The sequence below is a fragment of the Microtus oregoni genome, unplaced genomic scaffold (assembly GCF_018167655.1).
Source record: "Microtus oregoni isolate MIOR12 unplaced genomic scaffold, Mior012 000017F_ref0000208, whole genome shotgun sequence".
Classification (NCBI taxonomy): domain Eukaryota; kingdom Metazoa; phylum Chordata; class Mammalia; order Rodentia; family Cricetidae; genus Microtus; species Microtus oregoni.
Window position 1 is genome coordinate 24,280,589 of NW_024543076.1, and position 26,516 is coordinate 24,307,104.

The window sequence follows — 26,516 nt, forward strand, 5'->3', positions numbered from 1 at the left end:
TACGTTCAATTCTTAGCAGATGGTAGGTCTCAGGTATCTGTCACTCCAGTCCCAGATGATCTGGTACCCTCTTCTGGCCTATATAGGCACCAGGCAAATATGTGGTACAGAGAAGTATATGGAGGCAAAACACCATTCTCAGAAAATAAAAGTAATAATTAAAAAGTAGGCAATATGATTGACTTGATGAGAAAAGAGCAATTAGTTAAGTGCTGAGGCTGTGGTGGGAGTGCTGAGACTGTGTGCGGGGGGGGGGGGGGGGAAACACTGAGGCCTTGTGGGAGCATTAAGGCTGTGGGGGGAGCGTTGAGGCTGGGTGGGAGCACTGAGGCTGTGGGGGGGAGCACTAAGGCTGTGGGGGGAGCCCTGAGGCTGTGGGGGAAGCACAGAGGCTGTGGGGGGAGTGCTGAGGCTGTGGGGGGGTGCTGAGGCTGTGGGGGGGGAGCACTAAGGCTGTGGGGGAGTAGGCAGGTCTGTGTCTTGGTTAAGCAGTGGCTTCCACCAGTCTTAATATGGTTAGCTTCATTTCTGGTTCCAGGTTTGTAACTCCCAGTTCCCCCAATTCTGCCATCTAACAAAAGGCAAAACTCGGCATATACAGTCTGTGAGGAGTGTTCCAGAAAGCATAATGTTGAGTTGGTTTCTTTCTATAATTTAATTTTTGATCTATACCTTTAATGTAAGTAATAAGAAAATATCTCGAAAGAACTTTAATTCTATTTCCATCAGTAAAATCTAGTTTAACCAATGAAATCATGGTCTGGATTGGTAGGAAACAGTTCTAAAATTGGATTATCTACGTTTTATGAAATGCTGGGACTAGAACCCATGTCCTCAGGCATATACATACAAGGAGCCACAAAGCTAATTGTAGAAAGCTAAGCCATGCACACTTGAGTTAAAAGTCTAAGTAACATGAAAATAAATCTGAAAACCACAAATCAGCGTGCTTCTGTATCAACCAAATGATTTGCTTTTCTTGACTAGGTTTTATTTTTTAGGTATTTTTTACTCTCCATGTAAAACTGCACATGAACTCCAAAGACAGATAACTCCAGGCCAGAACTGGAGTGTGTGGCTCAGTGTCGGTATTTGACACAGCCAAGGCCACCAAGCTCGGCAGCAGGATAAAGCAGCCTGCACCTAAGACTTAGAAAGAAAGGAATCAACGTTCATATAATGGGCAATAGTTTGTCTTCATTATTTTCTGAAAGAAAAAGCATTTTTTAAATAGTGCCTCATTTACATTTTAAATAAAAATATTGACACCATGGTGTATGAGAAAGATATTTATTTTTAACAATATTAAAACAAATTATTGTGAAGTTCTACTACATAGTAAACACCTATGGAATTCACCTTCCAGAAAATGCTTCTGGCACAAGTGCAGTGAAGGCACATAAAGAATTCCAGTTATTTACCCAGAACCATTCAGAATTGTCTACTCACACTGTTCATCAATGGTCTTCATTGGACTGCTGCATTTTAGAAAAATTTCATCACTAATGCACACACTAAAAGGGCATTAGCAACATTAGCCTTTATAGGCATGTGCCATTCCTCCACAGAATCATGCAAGGGATTGAATAGCCACATGTAAATAAAGAAACATCTGAGTTTCCCTCCAAGATTAAAAGTTTCACTAGCTGGAGGTGTTTTATTGCTGTTTAGTCCTTTAACTGATTTTCTATTTTTATTTATACAATTTTAATTTTATGATTTAATAAAGAAGACTAACGTTTTAAGAAAAAAACAAGATTTTCCTTTAGTAAAATTAATAGTAAAAGTAGCATCGAATTGCTAAATCAAAATTAAACACGTTCTCTGAAGAACATCTGCACCTCTTTGATTTTGTCAGAAGTATATGTACAGAGAATCATAAGTATCAGCTCATCTGATTAAACTCATTTTCTTATAAAGAAAAACACCCTGTGCAATGAAAACTATCCTTGCACAAAGATACTAATATATGATTAATATTGAACACATATTTAATAAACTCTCTACTTTGTATTCTTTCAAGTTTAAAATAAAATTAATAGACAACATTGAGTACAAAAATTATGTCAGGAATTTAAGACTGAACTGAATATGGGATAAGATTACATCTTTCCCAATGAATGAAAGTCTTAGAAATGAACCCCACTGTGGCACAGAGAGCACACCCTACCTATGACTGTTTAAATTAAACGTGAATCATGGAACTTATACTATTCTGAGATAACAGGAAAACTCAAATTCTTTTATGACTAATCTGAAAAGTGCTGGTTATAACTGCTGATGGCTAAATATCATGTAAACTCTTTCTTTGTGTAGCTCTGTTTTTTTTTTTCAGGTATATGCAGCCTGTGTAGAACATAAACAGAAGCGACAATTCTAGCCTCTACTTATTTGAAAACACAAGACTGCATAAGACAGCATCAACTGTGGCCAGAATATTTTCTAAAGTTTTAAATCAGTTCTATCAGTCATAGTGATTTCATTGCATACAATATGGCGACATGTAGACTTACATTCAAAGGCTTCTTCTGCTGTTCATATGCTAACATAGGATTTTCCTGAGATAAACTATCCTGCCGGCATAAAGCTATATTCAGATTGCCATCTGAATTATAATCTGACACCAGACTCAACTGAGCACAGTTTGTTTCTCCATCACTCGATATGCACAGTATCTTTGCGGTGGACTAGTCATCAATCTAGTATTAAGCAATGTGATCATAAAATTTTGCTTAAAATTAAATTTCCTAAACCATACAAAGACACACGGGAACAAGTGCTTTAGGTGTAGCTATGTTTGTTCTTCGCATGTAAACAGGAATCTCTTCTAACATTAATTAATTCAAAAGGAACAGAGCATTGTAGAGTTAAAACATTCCCCAGATATCCATGTTGCATGTGTAAAGGTCTGATAAGCTTCAATTCATTTAGAAGGTTTGCTCTTGAATTCAGTAACCAGACAGGATCCCATCCTTGAAGTTATAATGAGAAAGTCATTCCCAGGAAATAACTTCTCATTGGATGGTCTCAGAAATGCTGCTGAGATAATCTTCAGACTTCATTATAAAATTTGTCCACTCCTGGCAAACATCGTCCATGGAGAACTCCTCACCTCCGTATTCCAGAGGAAGAATGTCTGGGAAGTGCCGAAGTAGGCTTGATTTGTCATTGTTCCCATGCAGGTGAATCTGAAAGAGCCACGGTGTTTTAGAAGGTGTTGTCTTTGACTTCACCATGATAGAAGCATTTCCAATGGAAAAGCAAACCTCACAAAACAGGACACACTGAGCCTGGCAGGAACATATAGATACTGCATCCTTTATTATTTTCCTATCTAGGAATGGTACTTGTATTTAGATTATGCTGATGTAGATGATGATTTTACTGTTTTCTTAGATTTGCATTGGTATATTTACAAAAGGATGATAAAATTTACTACCTGATATTAATTCATAGTAAACAGAAGCATATAGCTACATTCACAATTAGGCTCAAGAGGAGTAATTTATATGATTGCAGACAATGAATACAATACCATCAAGAAATTATGACAGTTGTGAACCCTAAATTTTCATTTTAAATTTTAAAAAGTGTAGCATAACAGTAAAGGCAAAATAAATCAAGGCATAGAAATCAAAAGTGGATCTTACTAAAGAAAATAAGCAAAAAATATCTTTCCCACAGGTAGGGATGTAGAAGGGCACGAGGCCCCCAGGCTTACACTGGAGAAACAAGAACTGCTAAACACACAGGCTTTTTTCTTCAATGGGCAAAATTGACATCTGGGTGACATCTTTCCACCCAGAAGGCTCGAGTGGATGTTGTTTAACAATCTGGTAACCTTTAGCTGTTCTGTTGAGCAGCCATCACCTGAATACCGCAGACTCCTAAGTGTTGTTTCTCAGTTACTATAACACATTCTTATGAAAAAAGCCCCACGTATTTTGCAAGAGAGGCTTTAAAAAAAAAAAAGATTTATTTATTTATTTATTGTGTACAGTGTTCAGCCTGCTTGTATGCCTGCAGGCCAGAAGAGGGCACCAGATCTCATTGCAGATGGTTGTGAGCCACCATGTGGTTGCTGGGAATTGAACTCAGGACCTCCAGAAGATCAGCCAGTGCTCTTAACCTCTGAGTCATCTCTCCAACCCCCAAGAGGCTTATTTTTCTTTTTTGCTGTTATGCTTATTACAAACCTTTGCTCCCTAGATCCTTATCCGTCTCAGTCAACAGAACCCGTTCTTGTGGAAGGGGTCACTGGTGCTTCCCAAACGAGATACAATTTGCAAAATAGTTCCCACGTAGCACCGCCTTAAGCTTTGTTGTGACAATTGTCAGGAGGAAACTTGTTCCCCAAAGTTTACTGCGTTTAACTGTGTAAGAGATAAACCGCCTGGAGTCAGACTCCAGAAATTTGAGCCAGCCTGGGTAACTAAAGTCATTGCTGAACCGAGTTTCATTCTTGCCTCTCTGCGGATCATTTCCCTGCAGAGCTGCAGGAACAATGAGGGTTGGGAAGGGAGAGATAACTCAGCGAACCTTCATTCCCAGCACCAACACTGGGCAGTTTGTAACTCCAGATTGCAACCCCTTGACTGTTTTTAGAGTATCTAAGATGAAATCAGTTAGAGGAGAAGAAATTCTATCTTCTATGGAAAGGAGAAATATTGACATGTATATTGTTTGCCAAGAGGCTGAGAAGGAAAAGTGCCTGAGTTTCTTTACCCATCTTGGCAAGTCTGATGTGAGTTAACTTTCACCAAGCTGCTTCACTTAACATCTGAGGGTTTTTTTTGTTTTTTGTTTTTTGTTTTGTTTATTATGTATACAGTGTTCTGTCTGCATGTATGCCTGCAGGCCAGAAGAGGGCACCAGTTCTCACTTATAGATGGCTGTGAGCCCCCATGTGGTTGCTGAGAATTGAACTCAGGACTTTTGGAAGAGCAGGCACTGCTCTTACCCACTGAGCCATTTCTTTAGTCCCAACATCTCAGCCTTTAAAGTTTTTCTCTTTTTGGTTTATATTCTCTCTTTTCATTAGATTTAGTTATTCTCAATTTTTTTTAATTGTTCAGAATATAACCCAAAATAGATATACTTATTTTTAGAACTTTAAGAGTTAATCAGATGGTATCCAACGTTACTAAGTTACAATGAAGGGACAACAAAACAGCCTACATAAAACACTAAATGCAAAGTAGCCAGAAGTGGCCAGCTTCACTAGAGCTTATAATTTAGGGATGACTTTTCTGAAAGACAGAAAGAAATTGGCCTGGAGAGATAAAATTGCTTGAAGCTCTTCCAGAGGACCAGAGTTCAGTTTCTAAAACCTGTATCAGGTGGTTCCCAACCACACATAACTCCAGCTCCAAGAGATCTGACACTCTCTCCTGACCTGCAGGGGCACCTGCACTCATAGATACATACCTCCCCACAGACATACACATAACTAAAGAATAGAGCAAATCTTTTTTTTTTTGAAGACAGAAATACCCACTGGAAGTCACAAATAGCAATTAAAATACAAGAAAGAAGGAGAGGGACTGGGTAGGAAGAAGTAGTTCAATAGCAGTGGGGTAGCCTGAGAAAAGGTAAGGGATGGGGGAATGAGCAAAATAGATGAGATACATGCTTAGAATTGTCAATGAATAAGGAAATAAATTTAAGGAAAATAAAGAGAAAGAAATACCAGCTGGATCACCTACACTGCAAAGAACCTCTATACGATCATAATATTCTCACCAGGTATAAGATGTTATGCTTTCTAAAGATGGAAGAAAAGTTTCTAAGTATCTCATTATAATTACTACCATCATGATAAATGCCATCACTACTTATATTTTTTAGGCTTAAGTCACAATGTTCTTCCAGAACCATTTGTATCAGGCAAATGGTGCAACCTGTGCATCCCCCAGCAGCTGAGAAAGCTGAAATAAGAGGGTCACTTGAACCTAGAAGTAAGGGACAAGCTGGACAGCTTAACAGTACCCTGAATGGAAGCTGTGAGAATGTTCCTCTGTGGATCAGTGCAGGGAAGCAGTTGCTGTTGTGAAGAACAAACTTTTAAACTTTTCAAACGTTATAAACAACAAAACTTGAATTAAAAAATTCTACGTAGGCTCAGCAGGACAGGTTAGTGAAAGCCAACCCTTTTGATTCAGCTGTCAGATGTGAAATCATATTCCCCAGGCATGAAATGCTTCAGTTACACGTGTTTGATACTTAAGACATTCTTATTTATATAAGTAACACGTTTACATAACTTAGAAATCAAAACAAGATTAAAAACATACAGGGATTTTGCTACTAACTCTGCCTTCACCCACCCTCACTGGATCATTTGGAAATGACCCATATTTCTGTTTATCCTAACAAAATACATTTTGGTGCAAACATAATTATATGTTCTTACTCTCCCCCTTTCCCAGAAAAAAAAGGTAGCCTAATATCAACACTGATCTGCATGAAATGTATCTCACCTTGAAACACACCCTGCAGTCTTGTGTGAATTTATCACAGTTACTTCGACCACCCCCTCACGGTGAATGCTTGATGGTTTTAATCTTTTTCTGTGTCTATGTTTTTGTTGGTACACAGCTATATCTAGCTGATGAATTTCCAGAAAATGTTGACATAGTGTGTCATAACTACTACCACACTGCCCTCTACAGGGAATAGATCTTACTCTCCAGTGATAAATGCACGTCAATTTCCCCAGAGTCTCACAGCCAGTAATGCTAGATTTTCTTTAAAGTAAATTTTAATTTATAAGAGTCCTTGACATGTTTGATAAGATTTTCAATATTTTTCCAATGGTTTATGGCCAAGGGACATGGGAATATAGTAAAACTGTCCTTACATGGGAAGAAGTAAGAATGTTCTCAGGAGATAAAATAGCTTGAATATATTTTACTCACCCGGCCCTTAATCTTTTCAGTCAGAAATGGTTTAATCATGGAAAAGACAGCATGGAATATGACTGGCTCGTTTATCAAATGGATGCCACGAACTTTCAGTGGAAAGGAATCCTTTTGAAAGGAAAAAGAATCGACCTTAATAACACAACATAAATACTGCAGTTACATTCCGAAAGATTAAGTCTCTTCCACGAACACATTAGAAGTTTATGGTAATGTTCTAGAAGATGGCCCATTGGGTAAAGTGATTTTATGCAAGCATGGAGACCTGAGTTCAGACCACAGGCAGTCACATAAACAGCTGCCATGGCTGTGCCTGTCCCCAGAGCAGAGGACCAGAGGCAAGCAATTGCTTCTCTAGCCAGCCTGGAAGAAATGATGAGCTCTAGGTTGATTTTAAGACCCTGTCTCAGAAAATAAAATGGAGAACAATAAAAGACATTAACCTCTGTCCTCTATGCATATGTGTGTACTCATGCACACATACAGACACACACATTTACAACAGACTCTAAAGTGTGACTCCATTTTTAAATGGTTTATTCCATCAACACAAAAGCCTGGTTTATCTATCACTGCTAGTGGACTCAAAAAAGACCTGTAGAAAGGCTTTATCCTCTTAGCTTAGGCCAAGTATTTAACAGCCATCTGCACTCTTTGATCAGAAAGTCTACTCCCCAATCACACATAAAGCTTCTCCTAAGGAAACAATCGCATCTTGAGACATTTTTAACTTAGTATTTTTACCAAAAAATATTTTTAGATAAAAACGTCAAGCATCCATGAAAACTGAAAGAATATCACAATAGGCACACATTTTAAATTGTTTACATGGGCATATATCTTTAGTATCCAAGTCATACACTGCTTAGAAAGCTTAAATGGTTAATTCCTGAAAGAAAATAAACCCATTCACAGTTTTCTTACGTAAAAGTTTCGTAATTGAGGTTAATACATACTTTTTTCTCTTTTATGGAGAATTTTTCCCATTCTTGCCATTTTGAGATGTATTATTAATTGGGTTTTTCCCAGGTTCGATGTATAATTTTATTTAAATTTAACTACCTTCTTGCATTCTGTGCTGTCCCATTGTTGCAATATGATTTGTGGTGAGCATTGTGAGTTTTAACGTTGTTAAGATGACATCAAATGGATGTCATCGTTTAAGTGCTCACTTTCTTATATTTGGGCAAGTAAGTTGGATCTAATTTTCTTCTATGTTATGCTGCAAGGCACTGTCTGTGTCTAGGAAGAGAGGTGACTGTAGAACAGCTTTTACACTCTGCAGACCTGCACTAGGATCCTGAGGTCACTGCTGATTTGAAGTGGTCATTGTCTGCCATCAGCCAGGGTGGCCATTAAGTATAAAAACATTTGGAAGCCTTAGGAAAGTATCTAGCACATAGTAAACTATTATTGCTACAAGGTACAGTACCCTTACTGTATTCAAGATAATTCATTAGCTGGGTCCCAGAAGTAGTATTACTGGGTTAAAGATAATGGCTTTTTAAAAAGACTTTGGGAGCTAGAAAGATGGCTTAGTTACTCATCTGCTTGTCATGCAGACATTAAGCCTTGGGTTTGATCCCTAAACTGATGAGTTGTGGGGAACTGAGCATGTTGGTATATGCTTATAGTTCTAGCACTGGAGTGATGGAGAAGGCCCCTGGGGTTCATTGACCAGCCATTCAGCCTAATCAGTGAAGACCAATGAGAGATTGTGTATCAAAATAGGGGAAATGACAACTGAGAAATGAAACCTAAGGTTTTCTTCTGGAATTTTTACATACATTCATGCATGTGTAGGTATACACACACGAACACAGGTGTATACACAAAGGTTTGATTTCTGAAGAGAGGCATATCAATTTATAGCTAGCAAGACATGTGATATTGTATCATTGTTATATTTTTGTAGCAAGCTTTATAGACCACCAGCCCCCAAACCATGACATAAGATTTATTATTAATTATTAATGCTCAGCCTTAGTTTAGGCTTGTTTCTACTAGCTTTTTGAACTTAAATTAACCCATTTCTATTTATCCATGTGCTGCCCCGAGGCTCGTTTACCTCATCTGTGTACCATCCATCCTATTGTCCTGTCTCCTAGGTGTCTGGCTGACTTGGTCTGAGCCGGCTGCCTAGATGGCTCCCCTTTTCTCTCTGCCTGCCAGTCCCACCTATCCCTCCTCTGCCTGGCTATTGGCTGTTTAACTTTTTATTAGGCCAATCAAATGCCTTAGGCAGGCAAGGTGAAAAAGCAACACATCTTTACATAGTTAAACAAATCAACATGAACAAAAACAGTACATCTTTCCATAGTTAGAAAATATTCTGCAACATAAACAAATGCAACACATCTTTATGTAGTTAAACAAATATTCTATTCCACAACAATTTTTGAGTCAAAAATTTGTTATTATTATTCTGTTGTTATTATTGTTCTGACATCAGGTCTCATCAGGCTGGCCTTCTGATCCTCCTGCTTATACCAGCTAAATGCCAGAATTTCAGATATATTCTACCACACCTGGCTTGAGTCAACATTTTAGTTTAGGAAGAAACCTTAAGTGACAAGAATAAAATAAAATCACTTTATATTTAAATGTATACATTCTATATTTACTTAGTTTGAAAGTATTTAATTTTGAGGTTTGTTACATTTTTAATAAATTACTTATATTTACTATTGACATTCTTTAAATATATCTATCATGTATAATATTTGTTTCAAAAAATGTACAAACACAATTAAACACTGTTATATATTTAACAGTTACAATGTATACACACACTTATACACACACACACACACACACACACATATATATATATATATATACTAATAGTTTCAATGTATACTCACTGTAAGCACAGCAGCAATCTTTTTGGCTACAGATGGGGTAATCTGGAAAGCATGAGAAATTTGCCAGCCTTCCAGGTCAAATATAGCCTTGACTCCATTCCGTTGAGTTTCCACCTCCTGTACAATGAGCTCTGATGTGATCAGACTTACACGAAATACATCATAGGCTGTAAAAACTTTTGGGTCCCAGGATGCTACAATAAAATAAAAAGACATTGCATCTTAGCACTGTGTGAAGAACCAGAAAGATTCTTTAAGGGAACAAATTATTTTAAGGCCTAAAGGATGTGTAAAAATAAAATCATAAACAAGGAATCATGAATTAAGTAATAAATAGATTGAACTGAGGTCCAAATATTTGCCTGCTTCTCCCTGCTTCCTTAAATTTCTGGATATGAATAGATTTTAAGAACATGGCCTAGAATCATATCCAGAAATGCAGATCAAATGTGATTGATAAATGAGATCACATCATCAGTTCAAGAGAGGGTCGTGCCTGGAAATGAACATGTTTAATGCCTCTGACAGTGCTCCAAGATCAGAAATAAAAAAAGTGTGAGCCTGGGTTGCAATCAGCAGCAAGAATCGCAGCAGCTTGTGATTTGGATCTGAAGTCTACCCACCAGCTCATGTCCATCAGTGTTCAGAGATCATGCTGTCTAGAGGGAACTAGCTCAAGAGGACCCTAAGCTCATCCGTGAACTAAGGCATCTATGGATTCATAACTTAGTGGACAGGCGGCTGGTACTGAGAATTTGGAAGTAGAACCTGGTTGGAAGAAGTGGGTCATTATGTGTGTGCACTTGAAGAGGATATTTTGTTTCTTGTTCTCAGTTGTTGACTCCTGGTCACCATAATCTTGTCAGCTGTCCTCCGTCACGTTCTCCCTGGTATGGCATTCTTCTTCAACACTAGCCCACAGTAATGACGCTAACTAATGATGGGCTTAAACCTCTGGAGCCAATCTTTCCTCCTCTCACACTGATTTCCTCAGGAACCCTGTCACAATGATGGACAGATGACTAACACAGCAACCAAAGAGGTTGCTAAAGAAAAAGCCTGTAGAGCAGAGAGACAAGCTGGTCATCTGCCAGATCTCAGGGACCAGCACAGATCAGTCATGCCCCTACAGGCTTGGGCAGGAAGCTTGGCTTGGAAAGGCAGCTGTACACACCCAGAGAAAACACAGTACCTACGGTAAGAGTAGGTACTGATGTTCCTGTCCACACAGCCTGTCCCTCCCCACCATCCTTAAGACAGGGTCAGGGAAGGTGGTTGTCTTTAAAAATGATCAAGACTTATTAAAAAATTGTCATATGATACACATACAAGAAGACAGGAACCAAACTCCATAGACAAATCAGTAAAAATCAAGAAAACAGTTAAAAGAAGAAGCTGAATGAAAAGAAGGAATAGCTTCACAGATGTAAGGGATGAAGAAGAAGCCATTTGTAAGGATAGATAGGGCCAGGGAGACGGTTCAGTGGGCGTAGTCTTTTGCCACCAAGTCTGACTGCTTAGCCCAATACCAGGAAGCAGCGTGGTAGAAGGGAAGAACTGGTTCCTGATAGTAAAGTAGACTTCTGACCTCACCCATGATGTGACACCCCTGCATCCACACAAGCATACACACAGTAAATAAAGAAATGTTTCGGAGAGGGTAATTATTGGCGATAAGACCGTATTGCTGAAGACACCACACACTTCCATCATCACAGGACCTGGAAGCCTCCTCATCGCTAGCTAGCTTTCATGGAGCTGCAATGTGTAATATATGCTACTGCAGGATAAAAGTCGTCAACACCCTTACCCCATCTGCGAACCCAGAGAGGTTCCGTAATAACAGATCTAGCCAGATCTGCGCATTGTGGCAATAGTGACATAACCACTTTGCAAGCAACTCCTTCCCAATGATATGTGAGGCCTGCCACATACCTGGTATTGTAAATCTGGTCACAAGTCTATAGACAGGAAGGTCATAACCCTGGTAGGGGAACCTATCACTACGATTTTACTAAATGGTTAGAGTATCAAACTGCTTTCTAAATACTTGTCTTTCTACATGTAGATTAGTGCAGCTCTCTGTCCTCATTGGAAAAACGTCTTTTTGCAGTGGATGGCAGTTAACACTGACATTTACAAACTGTCAAAGTGGAGAGACTAAATGACTGTGGAGTAGTCTCCTCGGCCATAAATGGGACATCTATCACACACATGCGCATGCACACACACACATACTCACACACACACACCCCTCTTCAGGGACCATCGCAGAAGACCTAGTGGAAAGATTGTAAGAAGTAGAAGTTGGCGCAGACTCCTGGGAAGCCCTGTCCTCTGGGTGTGGCAAAGCTGATGAACTCCCGACCTCATGACAGCAGTGGTAGTTGTGATCAAGTCAGTGAACATTCCAGCGTGAACAGGGGAAGGACTCAGTGCGCCCCCATCCTGGCAAGAAGCTATTGTCAGATGACCTTTCTGGGAAGGGATAGCCTCTTGTACTCAGGGATGTAACCCCTGCTCAGCTGCCCATGTTCCAGGGGATGGTTGTATACTCATTTGCATATGGACAGCACCAATTGGACTTTAATAGGTTATTAAAAAAAGACAGGAGTTTGGAAAGGGGATGTGGAGTGATGTCTGCGAGGAGCTTGACAAGGTAGATATGATCAAAATATTCACATGAATGAAATTCTCAAAGAATAAATAAAATATTTTATTTTATAAGAGATGCTATTTTTAAAAATTCAAGAGAAATCTCAGAAATAAAAATTAACTGAAGCCGGGCAGTGGTGGCACACGCCTTTAATCTCAGCACTCGGGAGGCAGAGGCAGGCGGATCTCTGTGAGTTCGAGGCCAGCCTGGACTACAAGAGCTAGTTCCAGGACAGGAACCAAAAAGCTACGGAGAAACCCTGTCTCGAAAAATCAAAAAAAAAAAAATTAACTGAAAAACATCAGTTGATGGGTTGGTTATGTGGCAGCGGAGAACCAATCAGTGAAAGAATAATGGTTTAAAAAGTCAAGTTGAAGAATGTTTCCCAATCTCACATGAAAGAACACAATCTGGTACTGTCAAAAAAAAGTGAGACCAATGCAGCTGACTCTGGACATTTCAAAACCCAAATAAGTCAGAAACAAACAAACAAACAAACAAAAAAGCAGGAAACAAGAAAGGAACATTAATGATAGAAAATTTTTTCCTTAGTTGAAAAAAATGCATAGCGATTCAGACTGGAGTCCACTGAATGCCTCAAGGGTGTGTGAAGCAGAAAATGTTTCAGGTCGGGCGTGGTGGTGTACACCTGGAATCACAGCTCTTGGAAGGTAGAAGCCATAGAATTGGAGTTCAAGGTCATCTTCGGCTATACATTGAGTTCAAAGCCAGTCTAGGTTCTTTGAGATCTTGTCAAAGGAAGGGGAGAAGGGAGGAAAAGAGGGAAGAAGAATAAAAGAAAGGTTAATAACTAAGAAATTGGAAAAGCTCAGAAATTCAAATATCCTTGCTTTGGCTTCCAAGTAAGTTGGCTGTGCTATTTATTGAGATCGTGTTTGGGGGTAGAAAGATCATATGTACACATTCCACAATGCAAAACAGAAGACTGCCAACCGGATGCAGGAAGAACAGAAAACCAGTTGTATTAATCTGAATCCCCAAAGAATAAAACATGGTAAAGACACAGTTCTGGTAATCATTTGTGTTTATATAATACCTATGATAGAGACTGTCTAGACTAGATCTGTTTTCCTCCTTTATAGGAGAGAGAGAGATAAAAATACATATGAGAAACTGATGGGCTGGAGACATGACTCCGCAGATAAGAGTGTTCTATTCTTGCAGAGGACCTGAATTTCATTCCCGGAACCCACGTTTCTCACAAGCAGCTCACAACCTCCTATAACTCAGCTCTAGGGGACCCCATCTGCCTCTGGTATCTCTGGCCATCTTTATTTGTATGCACATACCTCTTTACAGATATACACAAACACACATAACTTTCTTAATTTTTAGAAATAAGATACACGTGAAGTGAAGGCTGGGGCCAGTGTCCCGAGGATTCCAGAACTGAAAGGCCGATGAAAGCAGGTACTTCCTGTGGTAGAAATAAAGAATGCCACTCTGGATGAAGGAAAACCTCCTTGAATGCATGGTAACAGAGACACAGAACAGTGGTTCACAGGAGAGAAGTGCTGGCTTACTAGAGAAGCCAAATAGAACTTGGCCTGTTGAGCAGATTTTCTGGAAAGAGGATTGCTTACTACAGTTGCCTAACGTCCTTTCAGAGAGTTGGGAGGGAAATGAGACCAGTGCTTACATGAGAATCTTGAGAACCATGTCCGGTGACTGGCAGGAACACAAAGAGTCTGGCTGAGGGCAGGAAAGTTGAGACCAGAGGTGGCAGGTGGAGGCTGGAGTGGGACCAAGGAGGCGTTTTTGTTTTCAGAGGCTGAGCCTTAACAGCTCTAAATGCTAGTTGGTATTAGAATGCTGTGAGGAAAAAGATAAAGACCTAGAAAGGGAAGAGATGGCCATGAGATTTGCCTTTGATTTACAGCAACTCAGATTCTTGGTAAGAATATGGGAAGTATTTATTCAGCTCAAAACTAGGACACTACAGATATGCACAAATGCACATAACTTTTTTAATTTTCAGAAATAAGGTGCATGTGAAGCGAAGGCTGAGGCCAGTGTCCTGAGGAATTTCAGAACAGAAAGGAATTTCAGAACGGAAAGCAACGATGACAAAACGTGAGCTTGCAAAGGGGATTTGCAGACTATAAAACAGTTTCTGACTCATTTCTGAGCCAAGTGACCTGTCAGACCTGTTCTGCCCTGTATTCACCTCCTGTGACTATGAATTAAAAGTTCAGTTCCTCAGCCCAGCAGCCTCAATTCCACTTTTATATATATATATATATATATATATATATATATATATATATATATGCTATAGTTATGTGCAGGCTAGTAGTTACTGTCAAACAGGGGCATCACTAGGGTTCTATTGCACGGTACTAGCTAAGTAAGCACTATAAAAAAAGACATGAGAAATTAGAATTTTATTTCTTCCCTAGATCTACTTAGCATTTATTAACTATTGTGTCTCAGTTAATGTTCTCATTTTATATGTGTGTGTATACATATATATGTGCCTGCATGTGCTATATAAAATAAGATGTAATTCTCACAGCAACTCTGTGTTTATAAGTTTTTACTATGTGCCTTTTGTAGATTTCAATAAAGTCAACATGCCCCATAGCTTCAACTCATAATAACTCAATTATGATTGAAACTGAATCTTCATTGCTAAAATTTGCTTTTGCTTCTATAGTATGATAGTAGTAAAGGCTTCAAATTACATCCTCTGTTGTGGTGCTGATAGAAGTCCACACCAAGGGAAGGACTCTGCATTTTCTCACTGCTTTTACCGTGCAAACATAATAAAGAGGGGAAGTTACTGCACTGGGCTTCTAGGGGAAAGTTTATCACAGATGCAGCTATTCCATCAATTCAATTCAATTGAGAAAATCTACAAAATCTTATTCTGTCCTTTTATTCATAAAATATTTCTAAGTTTCTTCCTTTTATTCTAGAATAACATAACACACAGGAGGCTTATGATATACCTTCCTTTTCTGACCTTCCTTCAACCTATGTATCTTTGAGGTTAAATATCTTTGAGTTAACAGCAGCGCTCTCTCTCTCTCTCTCTCTCTCTCTCTGTGTGTGTGTGTGTGTGTGTGTGTGTGTGTGTGGTGTGTGTGTGTGGTGTGTGTGTGTGTGTGTGTGTGTGTGTGTGTGTGTGGCTATACATGGAGGAGGTCAGAGGTCAATGGTGAACGTCTTTATCATTCTCTACATTATGTTTTGAGCCTTGAGCTGACTGATTCAGCTAGACTTATGGGCAGCAAGCCCCAGGCAACTACCCGTCTCCATCACCAGGATTATAGACACGTACTTGGGCATGCACTAGCTTTTTACATGGGTTCCGGGAATCTGGACAAACAAGTGTTCATGCTTACATAACAAGCTTTTTACCAACTGAGCTGTTATCCCAGCTCCTAAATAGCACACTTTTAAGTAACTATACTTCCAGAAGCCTAGGCTATACAATAGACCTGTTAATGTGCTATTAAGATATTGGTGATTAAAAAAATCACATTGGCCTTTTCACTATAAAAAGTTTGTTTTCACCTATTTTGTCTCAGTATCTAAACTAGAAAAACAAAGCAAACAACAACAAATGCCCAGCCAGGCACTCCAAAACCCAGACACTTAAAAGGGGGCAGAGGGCTAAAATAAAGCAGCAGGATGTTTCACTTTTTATGCTCTCGGGACTTAAGCACAGTTGTCGCATAAAATATAAGCACCACTTAAAGGTGATCTCAGATAAACTGGGTACAAGATTTAGTATAAGCGTGTCCTGGGAACACTAAAAACTTCTTTGTGGTTTATCTGAAATTTGAATTCTACTGTTTTAAACCCTAAGTTTTTGTAATATGTTAGTTTCTTTGCTAATTCAAACATATGTGCTGGCCACCCCATCCCTAAGAAGCTTCCTTTGGAATGCATGGAACAACAGAAGGACAGGAAAGCCGCTACTGTGTGTTTGCTGGTGATACATTAATCTGGTACAAAAAATGCAGACTCCAGTGATACTCATTTACATCATACGTTCAAGAGTTAAAAACAGTATCTTGATCCTGACAAAGCAGCAAGCCATTGAGATAAAGGCAAAGGTCTTATTAGAGATGAGCAGTGAACACTGATACATGTGCATGTTAAATCTTTAAAGAGAGAGCTACTGGGTGTGGTACCTGCCTGTGATCACACTGAGTACTAGGAGGCTGAGGCAGGATGATCGCTTGAGCCCAAGAAGTTCAAAGCCAGCTGACCTCAAAGATCAAAGTCTGCATGACCAGTAGTTTGAGACTCCATTGACGCAGGCAGGCAAACAGAGATAGTTCTTCGTAAGTATATTTGAAGGAAATTCTGCTCCTGAAATGTTGGTTAGCTAGCTGCATTCTTTTAAATGGACCATGAGGCAGAGCTGGGAGAGTGAGAGTCTCTTCTCTCGACTGGAAGTTTTAACCACACAGAACTAAAGAAGCAACAGAGATTACAGGTCACCAGTGACGGATGTGAAATTTTATGTCTCCTCCAAAGTCATATGCTAGAAATCTATCTCTAAGTTGATGGTAGTGCTCTGCATGCACCCCTGACACACATACACACACATGCACACTCGCATACACACACATAAGACAGAGACAGGCACCCATACATACATACAAACGGACAGACAGACAGACAGAGACAGAGAGAGCGTATGCCAAGGTTCAAATGTAGAAGTCAGAGGATAATTTTAGGGAGGCGTGTCTTTCCTTTTGTTACGGGTTCCAAAGTTTGTACTCAGGCCATCAGACTTTTGTAGCAAACACTTTGATTTGCCAAGCCATCCTAACAAAGTAGTTCATGGTCTTGGGAAGTAGATTTGGGAAGATGATTGGGGAAGAAAGGTAGAGTCCTCATGAATGAGATTAGTGCCATTTTAAGATGCCCCAAGGGCTACTATATTTTTTATACTATGTGATAAAATAGTATAAATAGGATGAGAAAATCTCTGTGTGCCAAAAAACGGTCCCTCATCAGATCAAAATCACTGGTGCTTTAATGTCGGATTTCACAGCCTCCAGCAGCAAGAACTAAAATTCAGTGTTTCTAAGCCACCAGTCTATGGGACTGTACTATAGCAGCCTGGTGAGATAAAACATTGGCGAAAAGAAACACCAGAACAGCGAGTAATGAAAGGGAGAAGTCAAAACAAAACAGGAGGGAGACGAGCTGCATATGACTTACCAATTCTGTAAATAAGAACTCTACTGCCAGTGGGATCTCTGGATCTCAACACTCCATGGTAGCCAGCCTTCAAAAGTCCAATGACGCTCCGAGGGTGCAGATCTGCACTTAACTCTGGGCATTCTGCTCGCCATTTATAATAGTTCTTCAGTAACTGAAAAATAAAATTAAATGTGTCCATAAATGATGTACATGGTAAACATTTTGTAAAACAGTTGAAAGGCTTGATATTGTGTGTGAACATTGTCATCTATCATATCAGAATCTGGAAGTTTTTTTCATTATAAAAGACAGAGCTCCTTTCATTAAGAATTTGAGACCGCAAGAGTTGGCCATGAACTCAAGACTCTGTCATTTTTAGTTGCCCTCCATAATAGTCTCCCAAAATAGTCACCAGCAAGTCCAGACCTTCCGATGTATACCTTCCCGAAAGACGTGGAATTGGCTTTGGATGTGAGTTGGTCTTACACCCAGCTTTTTCAGATATTGTAGCTGTGGAAATGAAAGTATGCTGGACCCAAAAGCCTGGTGCCTTCTGAGTTTGACCCAGGCATATGTAAGATTACTGGATGGGAGCAGACCACATGGAGAGAAGCCCAGGAAGTGGAGAGACCATCCTACATAGTCTAACTTCAGTCAGATTACCACTGGATACCATGAGGAACCAAAATGCATCATTGCCCTGAGCTTTTGCCAAGTCACAGAGCACAGGCAAGTGTGAAATCATGCTGTACATCAAAAACATTAAGGGAGGTTTCCTACTTAGCAATAGATAACTAAAATACTGCCTCTAGTACTTTTAGAAGAAGGACTGAAATCCGATCAGATAAATTAGAAGTAAAGGAGCTATATAACTACAACTCTGATCTTGGCAAAATAGAGTGGAAAGGAAACTCGTTGGACCACCCAGAGAAGTGCCATAATAATTGGCGAGTCAACCAAACATTTTTTTCTTTTGATTTTTGGCATTGTCATATTTCCTAGATTGGCACTGAATTGTTTATGCTTAAAGGGTGCTCTTAGCCATGTCAAACCTCAGTTAGGTGAAAGGCAAAGAAATGGTAAGCATTTTGTGGAAATACTAGGAAGATACTGCATAGGAACCTTGTCCTTCACTGACTTAGGGTCTTCATCAAAGGAACTTCCCATCTGAAATCTGTTACCATAAACATTATAGCTGTAGCCATAAAACAGTGGTAATCCAGATAATCCTCCTGTATAATAGCTTACACAGAAGGGGAGTTCTGAGCTGGGGAATGAGTCCCTGGCTAGGACTGAGCTGGAGAAGGGCCAATTGGACTGTGAGAAAAGTATCACCATGGAATCCTACAGGACAGAGCTTCTGTGGTCCTCTCTTCTCTCTCCTTCCTTCCTCCCTCTTCCTGTTCCTATTCTCATGTTGTCATCTTCTTTTTCTGTCTGTCTCTGTCATTTCTGCATCTAATGAAGTCTCCTTAGCCTAAACAAAAGACTTGCTAAAAGTCAAATGCAGCAAAGTAAGAAAGAAGAAAATCACTCAATTTGCCAGCAAAAATATTTGGTGACCTAAATAGACATTTCCAAAGGCCGCAAGAACAAGAGGCACATTGTAGCTCTGATGCATTCATTCTGTCCACATACTTGCTCTTCCTGTCCTAGGTGGCATCAGAATCAGTGTCAATAGCGTTTTATGATGCCTAGTTATATTCTGACTATTTCCTCAGACAAAGGTAAGTCTTTAAATCTGTATTCTGTGGAAATGCTGAGAGCAACACCTTGGTAACCATAAAGAATAATGTTTTATTGTCCTGGGAATGTAAAAGTGTGTCTTGCTAGAGAGGTCATTCTAATGGAGGCAGCACATTCAGCAAATATCTTCAGATTGTGGCCTCGGGAGATGAAAACAGGTTGAATAAAAAAACAGATCAATGTGTGAAGCCATCAGCTGTGCCCACGCTTGAAAAGAATCATCTCTGTGAATATGAACAATTACTGCCATGTGTCTTGACACTTCAATCTTCCAAGGGCTAAGAATCCAAATCTCTGGTCATTTATTCTACACTGATAAACAAATTCGCAAATACAGTTGGCATAAATGTTAATAATAAAAACAAATTGCTACTAAGCAATTCTCAGACCACACTCAAGTCCATAGCAACAGTAACCAAAAAAAAAAAAAACGCTGCAAATAAATATTTTTTACTATTGTTACTAAAAGCTGTCTATTTCAGTCAAAAATTAGAAATGTCTATTTAAATGTTTGGTTTATGGTGGGTACCCTGTTACATTTTCTGTCTGTTTTCAAACCATGACATAGACATCAGACACACACACACACACACAAAGTATTCGTGCCACTTTTATGAAGTACAGTACCATCTTCTCAGTTTTACCTTATAAGTAACTACCATTATCCCATTACATAGGTAATGAAACCTTAAGAAATTATGTTTATCCACCAAGAAGAATGAAGATTGAAATTTACATATGGTATGATAAACCTCACAAAAAGAAGCTAGTCTGATGGAAATTGTCAGGAAGAAGAAAAATTGTTTTGGGTTATTTTGTTGCTAATAGTATAACAATATAGATGATGCCACTTACAAAGAGATGAAGTTTATTTTGGCTCACAGTTCTGGCCCAAGGTCTAGTGGACCATGTACACTGTTGGTCTTCTTGCTGATAGAGTCCTCAAAAAATACCAGGCATTATATGGCACGACTCAAAGGAAACATACATACGTGTGTGTGTGTGTGTGTGTGTGTGTGTGTGTGTGTGTGTGTGCAGCGCGTGTTTGTAGTATGGTCTGTCTTGCTCTTATAAAAACTATCAGTATTCTATTGTGAATCCTTCCAGTTTAAGACAGAAATGTAAAGAACAGATGTAAAGATTTTCATGCTTACTGTTCGGACCTGAAGGATCCAGGGAAGCAATCCAGTAGCACAGGCTTTCCTGAGCTTCAACCAAGTTCAAAGCCCTGAGCCACAGATAAACAGCTATATGAGTACTGATGAGTTACTCTACAGGGCTGCAGCTTAACAATGAGTACTGACGGGTTTCTCTACAACTATATGAGTACTGATGGGTTACCCTACAGCTCTGTGAGTACTGATGGGTTACCCTACAGCTGTGTGAGTACTGATGGGTTACCCTACAGCTGTGTGAGTACTGACGGGTTACTCTACAGCTCTGTGAGTACTGATGGGTTACCCTACAGCTGTGTGAGTACTAACGGGTTACTCTACAGCTGTGTGAGTACTGATGGGTTACCCTACAGCTCTGTGAGTACTGATGGGTTACCCTACAGCTCTGTGAGTACTGATGGGTTACCCTACAGCTCTGTGAGTACTGACGGGTTACTCTACAGCTGTGTGAGTACTGACGGGTTACTCTACAGCTGTGTGAGTACTGATGGGTTACTCTACAGCTGTGTGAGTACTGACTGGTTACTGTACAGCTGTGTGAGTACTGATGGGTTACCCTACAGCTGTGTGAGTACTGATGGGTTACCCTACAGCTCTGTGAGTACTGATGGGTTACCCTACAGCTGTGTGAGTACTATTGGGTTACCCTACAGCTCTGTTAGTACTGACGGGTTACTCTACAGCTGTGTGAGTACTGACGGGTTACTCTACAGCTGGGTGAGTACTGATGGGTTACCCTACAGCTCTGTGAGTACTGATGGGTTACTCTACAGCTGTGTGAGTACTGACGGGTTACTCTACAGATGTGTGAGTACTGACGGGTTACTCTACTACTATAGGAGTACTGATAGGTTACTCTACAGCTGTGTGAGTACTGACGGGTTACTCTACAACTATAGGAGTACTGATGGGTTACTCTATAGCTGTGTGAGTACTGACAGGTTACTCTACAGCTGTGTGAGTACTGATGGGTTACTCTACAGCTGGGTGAGTACTGATGGGTTACTCTACAGCTGTGTGGGTACTGATGGGTTACTCTACAGCTGTGTGGGTACTGATGAGTTAGTTAGTCTACTATGCCACAGCTTAACAGTGAGTACTGAAAGCTATTGACTAGAAAATACTAATTTATCATAACTTAGAAAACCAGAATAATAAGAAATGTCATTATAACTGAGGGCATTTTGGAATTTTCTTCCTACAAAGTGTTAGAGCTTATATACCATGAGGAAAGATTGCACTACCTATCATTTCAGAAAAAAAATAGAAAGTTGCAGACATTTGCCCTCTCCTCTTTCCTTCCAGTTGGCAGACAAGACAGAGAGGTCACAAGCAGAGACTTGGGTTCTGTCCAGCGGACTCAGACACAGTCCTACTAAGCAGTTCATCAAGGGTCTGTGCAATGAAAACCATTCAGCAAAAGACGGAATACAGGAAATGTACACATTCTCGCAAAGGCTACGGACAGATTCTATACCCTTACCTGCTTATTCATGACTGTTTAAAAAGCAGCTAAGACCAACAGTTCATAGATTTAGTTATTAGATATCTCTCTGTATTTTTAAGGGCTTCTTTCAAATATAGGGACTATGTTTTAATATTCAGTAACTGCCAAGTGCATGCTAGTGCATTCATTGATCAGGGTGTTCAGAAACTTCACACCCCGCATGAACAGGAAAAGAAGTGAAGTGGTAATTTAATTTAGTAGGTGCAGCTGTTATTTCATTCCTAACATCAAAATAATCTCACGAAATTGAAATCAACATTAAAAGAAGAGCAATTCATAATCCATTTCTAAAGAAATTGTTGGTAGAAGCATTTATAAAAGGGTTGGGGATGCAGCTCAGTTACGGATAACTGTCCTACCATGTACATAGCCCTGGGTTCAATCTCCAGCTCAAAAAAAGAAAGAAAAATAATTTTACAGTACCCCAAACAGAGGGTAAGGGTTTCATACAATAGTATAGTGAGTGCTTGTCCTGTGAAAAACTTGAGTTCAATTCCACAAGAGGAAAATGCTGGTCCTGTGAAAGGCAACTCACTACAGGAGTGTCAGTGTCTATCAAGATCACAAGGCTCTTCAAAAATGAATGAATGTATATAAAAATAAATAAAAACAAGGAACAGTGGATGGGTGGAGAAAGCTTGTTTCCCCAGCTCTACGGCTGCTGCACATCAGGACTTAGTCCTGATGATGACACGGTGAGCTTGGGAGCCTCCTTCTGATGCACTGCTGACGTCACCAGAGAACAAAACACCAATGAAACCCAAGAGCAAACAAAAACTAGTCAATACTTTTAATCATACTTAAACATTCTAGTCTTTCAGAAAGGACAGGGTTTAAATATCAGAAAGGCTCTAAGCTAGGACAGAGACCTTATTTCTTTGATGTAGATAGGTATTTTTGAGGCAAAAAAAAAATTGAACAAGTGGCTAAAACCAAAAAAAAGATAACTGGAAAAATGAGTTTTAGATATCTCAAATGTGGTTAACCTCAATTATAACAAAATGAATGCATGTTATAATGAAAAGCTGTTTCTCATCTAGGAGGTATGAATCATATTTGGTAAGGCAGCATACATATATGGAGAAAAAGACACCATTATGCAGAGCACATTTTATTGGTGTAGCAAACAAAGTGAAAGCTCCCTGCAAAGATGCTGCATGTTTCTTCACTGAAAACAGGAGCACACTTTAGCAACTGATGAACTTGTGCCATAAGGACGCATCAAGGTTAGCTCCTATTTATGTATGAAGTATAAAGACAAACTAGAATGCAAAGTCAGTGATAGAAGTAAAGAGACACCGACCTGCCAATGGCGTTTTTTTTTTTGTTCTGCTAGACAGAATGAGGTTATTAAAAAAAGGGGGGGGGAACACTAAATGACAGGCTAAATGGTGAGCATGGCAATGCTGGGTCCCCATCACTGGATGAAGGCATGAGCAGGGAGCATGGCAGAGCTGGGGTCCCCATCACTGGATGAAGGCATGAGCAGGGAGCATGGCAGAGCTGGGGTCCCCATCACTGGATGAAGGCATGAGCAGGGAGCATGGCAGAGCTGGGGTCCCCATAACTGGATGAAGGCATGAACAGGGAACATGGTGAGACTGGCGTCCCCATCACTGGATGAAGGCATGAGCAGGGAGCAAGGTGACACTGGGATCCCCATCACTGGATGAAGGCATGAGCAGGGAGCATGGTGAGACTGGCATCCCCATCACTGGATGAAGGCATGAGCAGGGAGCAAGGTGACACTGGGGTTCTTATCACTGGAAGAAGGCATGAGCAGGGAGCAGTGACACTGAGGTCCCCATCACTGGATGAAGGCATGAGCAGGGAGCATGGCAGTGCTGGGTCCCCATCACTGGATGAAGGCATGAGCAGGGAGCATGGCAGTGCTGGCATCCCCATCACTGGATGAAGGCATGAGCAGGGAGCATGGTGACACTGAGGTTCCCATCACTGGATGAAGGCATGAGCAGGGAGCATGGCAGTGCTGGGTCCCCATCACTGGATGAAGGCATGAGCAGGGAGCATGGTGACATTGGGGTCCCTATCACTGCATGGAGGCATGAGCAGGGAGCATGGTGACACTGGGGTCCCCATCACTGGATGAAGGCATGAGCAGTGAGCACGGGTCCTAGCACCACTTGGTAACAATCTCCACAGCCACAAACAGGGAACTGATTAGATATGTTTAAAGTAATACCTCCATTTTAAGAGAAAATAGAGTCCAAAAAAGTGTAAGACGTGTATGCTTGTGCTCACATGACATGATTCCATGCAACAAGTGGCCCAGAAAAGACAAAATAAAAAATAAAAACACAGGCACCTGTTTGAGAGAACACAGACCACATGCGCGAAGTAACAGGTAATGTTACTTCTGGGCACTCAACTACTAACTAAAGTTTGTGGTGGGAAGTTTTCTTTCCTTCTTTTTTTTTTTTTTTTTAGAAGTTCCTGTGCACTTTTTACTATTTTGTATTATTTTTGTTGCTTTTGCCATACATAGCACTTATCCAATAAAATTAGTTTCAATAAATTTGGAGATGTTGGAATTCAGCACCCTAGTGTTTTCCCTTGGAGAAAGGTCTCGGTCATGGTCAGATCTCCCGCTGACCGCTGACAACTTACTCTGTGCCAAGCACAGGGCTGAGCACATCTTGTTCTATCAGTTACAGGTTAACGTACAATTCTCGAAACTACTGTCCGGTCCTCACAGTTACTAAATGAGAAGAGCTCTGACGCGGGATGGACAAACTCAAGGTCGCACCTCTCCAGCACCGGGATCCCTCCCCTGTGTGCTGTGAATACCTGTTACACAAAAGAATCGCGCTTCCCGCCCTGAATTCCAAACATGCCAAACTGCCTGACAGCCCTGTCACTTAGCTCTATTAGCACAGTCCTTTTCAAGATGCCTTCAGATGTCCATCTTGTCCTTCTCTGACCTCTCTTGGAGTTACTTACTAAGGAGTGTAAGGGCTGAGTTTCCGTATCTCCACTTTGCCTAATCCTGGAGACCGTCTTGGACGGAGAGAAGTCCAACCGGACGGTCGGGACCCCAATTTCCGCGGGGAGGGGGGGAGGGACACCCGGGGCTCGGGACGCACCTGCACCCACATCTCCAAGCCTGGCTCCCGTGGATCCTGCCCGGTGCACACTTACCCGCCAGGCCAGGTCCAGATCGAAATCCCGGGCGCGCAGGAAGCGCAACAAGAAGGCATCAGTCAGCGGGTGTGGGGTCTGCGGGACGCCCGCCTCTTCCGCTCGGCGCCTCAGCTCCCTCAAGCCGGGTTGTACCAGCGGCGAGTTGTCGGGCAGCGCGTTGAGTTGTGGCCCGGCCACTGGCCCAGACCGCATCTCTGCCATGCCCGCCGCGCCACCGCCGCTGCCAGGGCGGCGGGGGGAAAAGCATGGGCCCAGCGCCACCCTCCGCCCCTCGCCGTGGCCGCCGCCCCACGCACACTCACCCAGGCAGCCCTGGACTCTCTCACCCCGCCGGGGCAAGGGACACGGCACTCTCTTAAAGGAACCCACGTGGTGCCCTCGGGTGCTGATCGCGTTCTTAGGGCTTTCTATAGTACCCGGAGCCAGTCCCAGTTAAGGAAAGTCCTGGTGTTGAAAGTCAAGAAGTTACTTGGAATGTTTATGAGTAGGCTGCCAGAGGACCTTTCCCACCCTTTCCTTTTTGCCCTCCCCCTCTGATTCTTTCTGCGAAGCTGTAAAGAGCATTTAAACAGCTATCTAACAGCCTGTGGCAGAAACTCTAGGCCCCCTCTACACTACTCTTTCCTTAAGACTGAGTGAGTTCCGGTCATCTCCGGTATTGTAACTCGTTCCAAACTGCAATTCAAGGAAACAGCCTTGGCAGTCTTATTGCTCCTCCCACTCCTTGCTTCTGTCCAGGAAAATGCTTCCCAGATCTTGGCATCTAGCTCTGTTAGAGTCATATACAAATTCAAGGGGGTGAGGGTGGAGGCAGGCAGTTTTTAAACATCATAAATGTATGTGTCTAGATATCATCACAAAACTCGTAAGTGATGGTATCAGGATGTTTGGTGAAGAAGACCACGCCAACAGATGACCCGGAAACCTGAAAATGCATAAAAGAACTTTTTTCTTCACTTCCATCCATCGGAAGTTATCGTAGAATTGAACTGCCACTTAGACAGAGAGAATCCATAAAACTAATTCCTCTTGAATGTTCAGCACATGCTCACAAAAGGCGGATCTTGCAGGTGAAAATAGACCCTCGCCATCAAGGAACTCAGAAGGGGAAGGGAGCAAGAATGTCAGATGTTTCAGTCATTATGAAGTGGTTCTTGGGTGGCACCCTCTGAACAAAACAACACTCTGCTTGCCTTGGAGAGGTTTTCATTCTTGTGTGGGTTGGGGGTAAAAGCAACAGAGATAAATCATACATTAACAAGGGTGCTAGTTAGTTTCTTTTTCCACATGACACAAATT

At 40.9% G+C, this 26,516-nt stretch overlaps 1 protein-coding gene across 1 annotated transcript; it reads right to left on the reverse strand.

Moving 5' to 3' along the window:
• Window positions 1-1,276: 1,276 nt before the first annotated feature.
• Ttpa (alpha tocopherol transfer protein) lies at window positions 1,277-25,492 on the reverse strand. Its single transcript, XM_041667830.1, has 5 exons — window positions 25,215-25,492; window positions 17,646-17,799; window positions 9,785-9,978; window positions 6,918-7,028; window positions 1,277-3,188 (listed from the first exon to the last, which is right to left on the reverse strand). Exons 1-5 carry the CDS (start codon window positions 25,416-25,418, stop codon window positions 3,015-3,017), a joined length of 837 nt encoding a protein of 278 aa, XP_041523764.1. The 5' UTR covers window positions 25,419-25,492; the 3' UTR covers window positions 1,277-3,014.
• Between the last annotated feature and the right edge of the window lie 1,024 nt (window positions 25,493-26,516).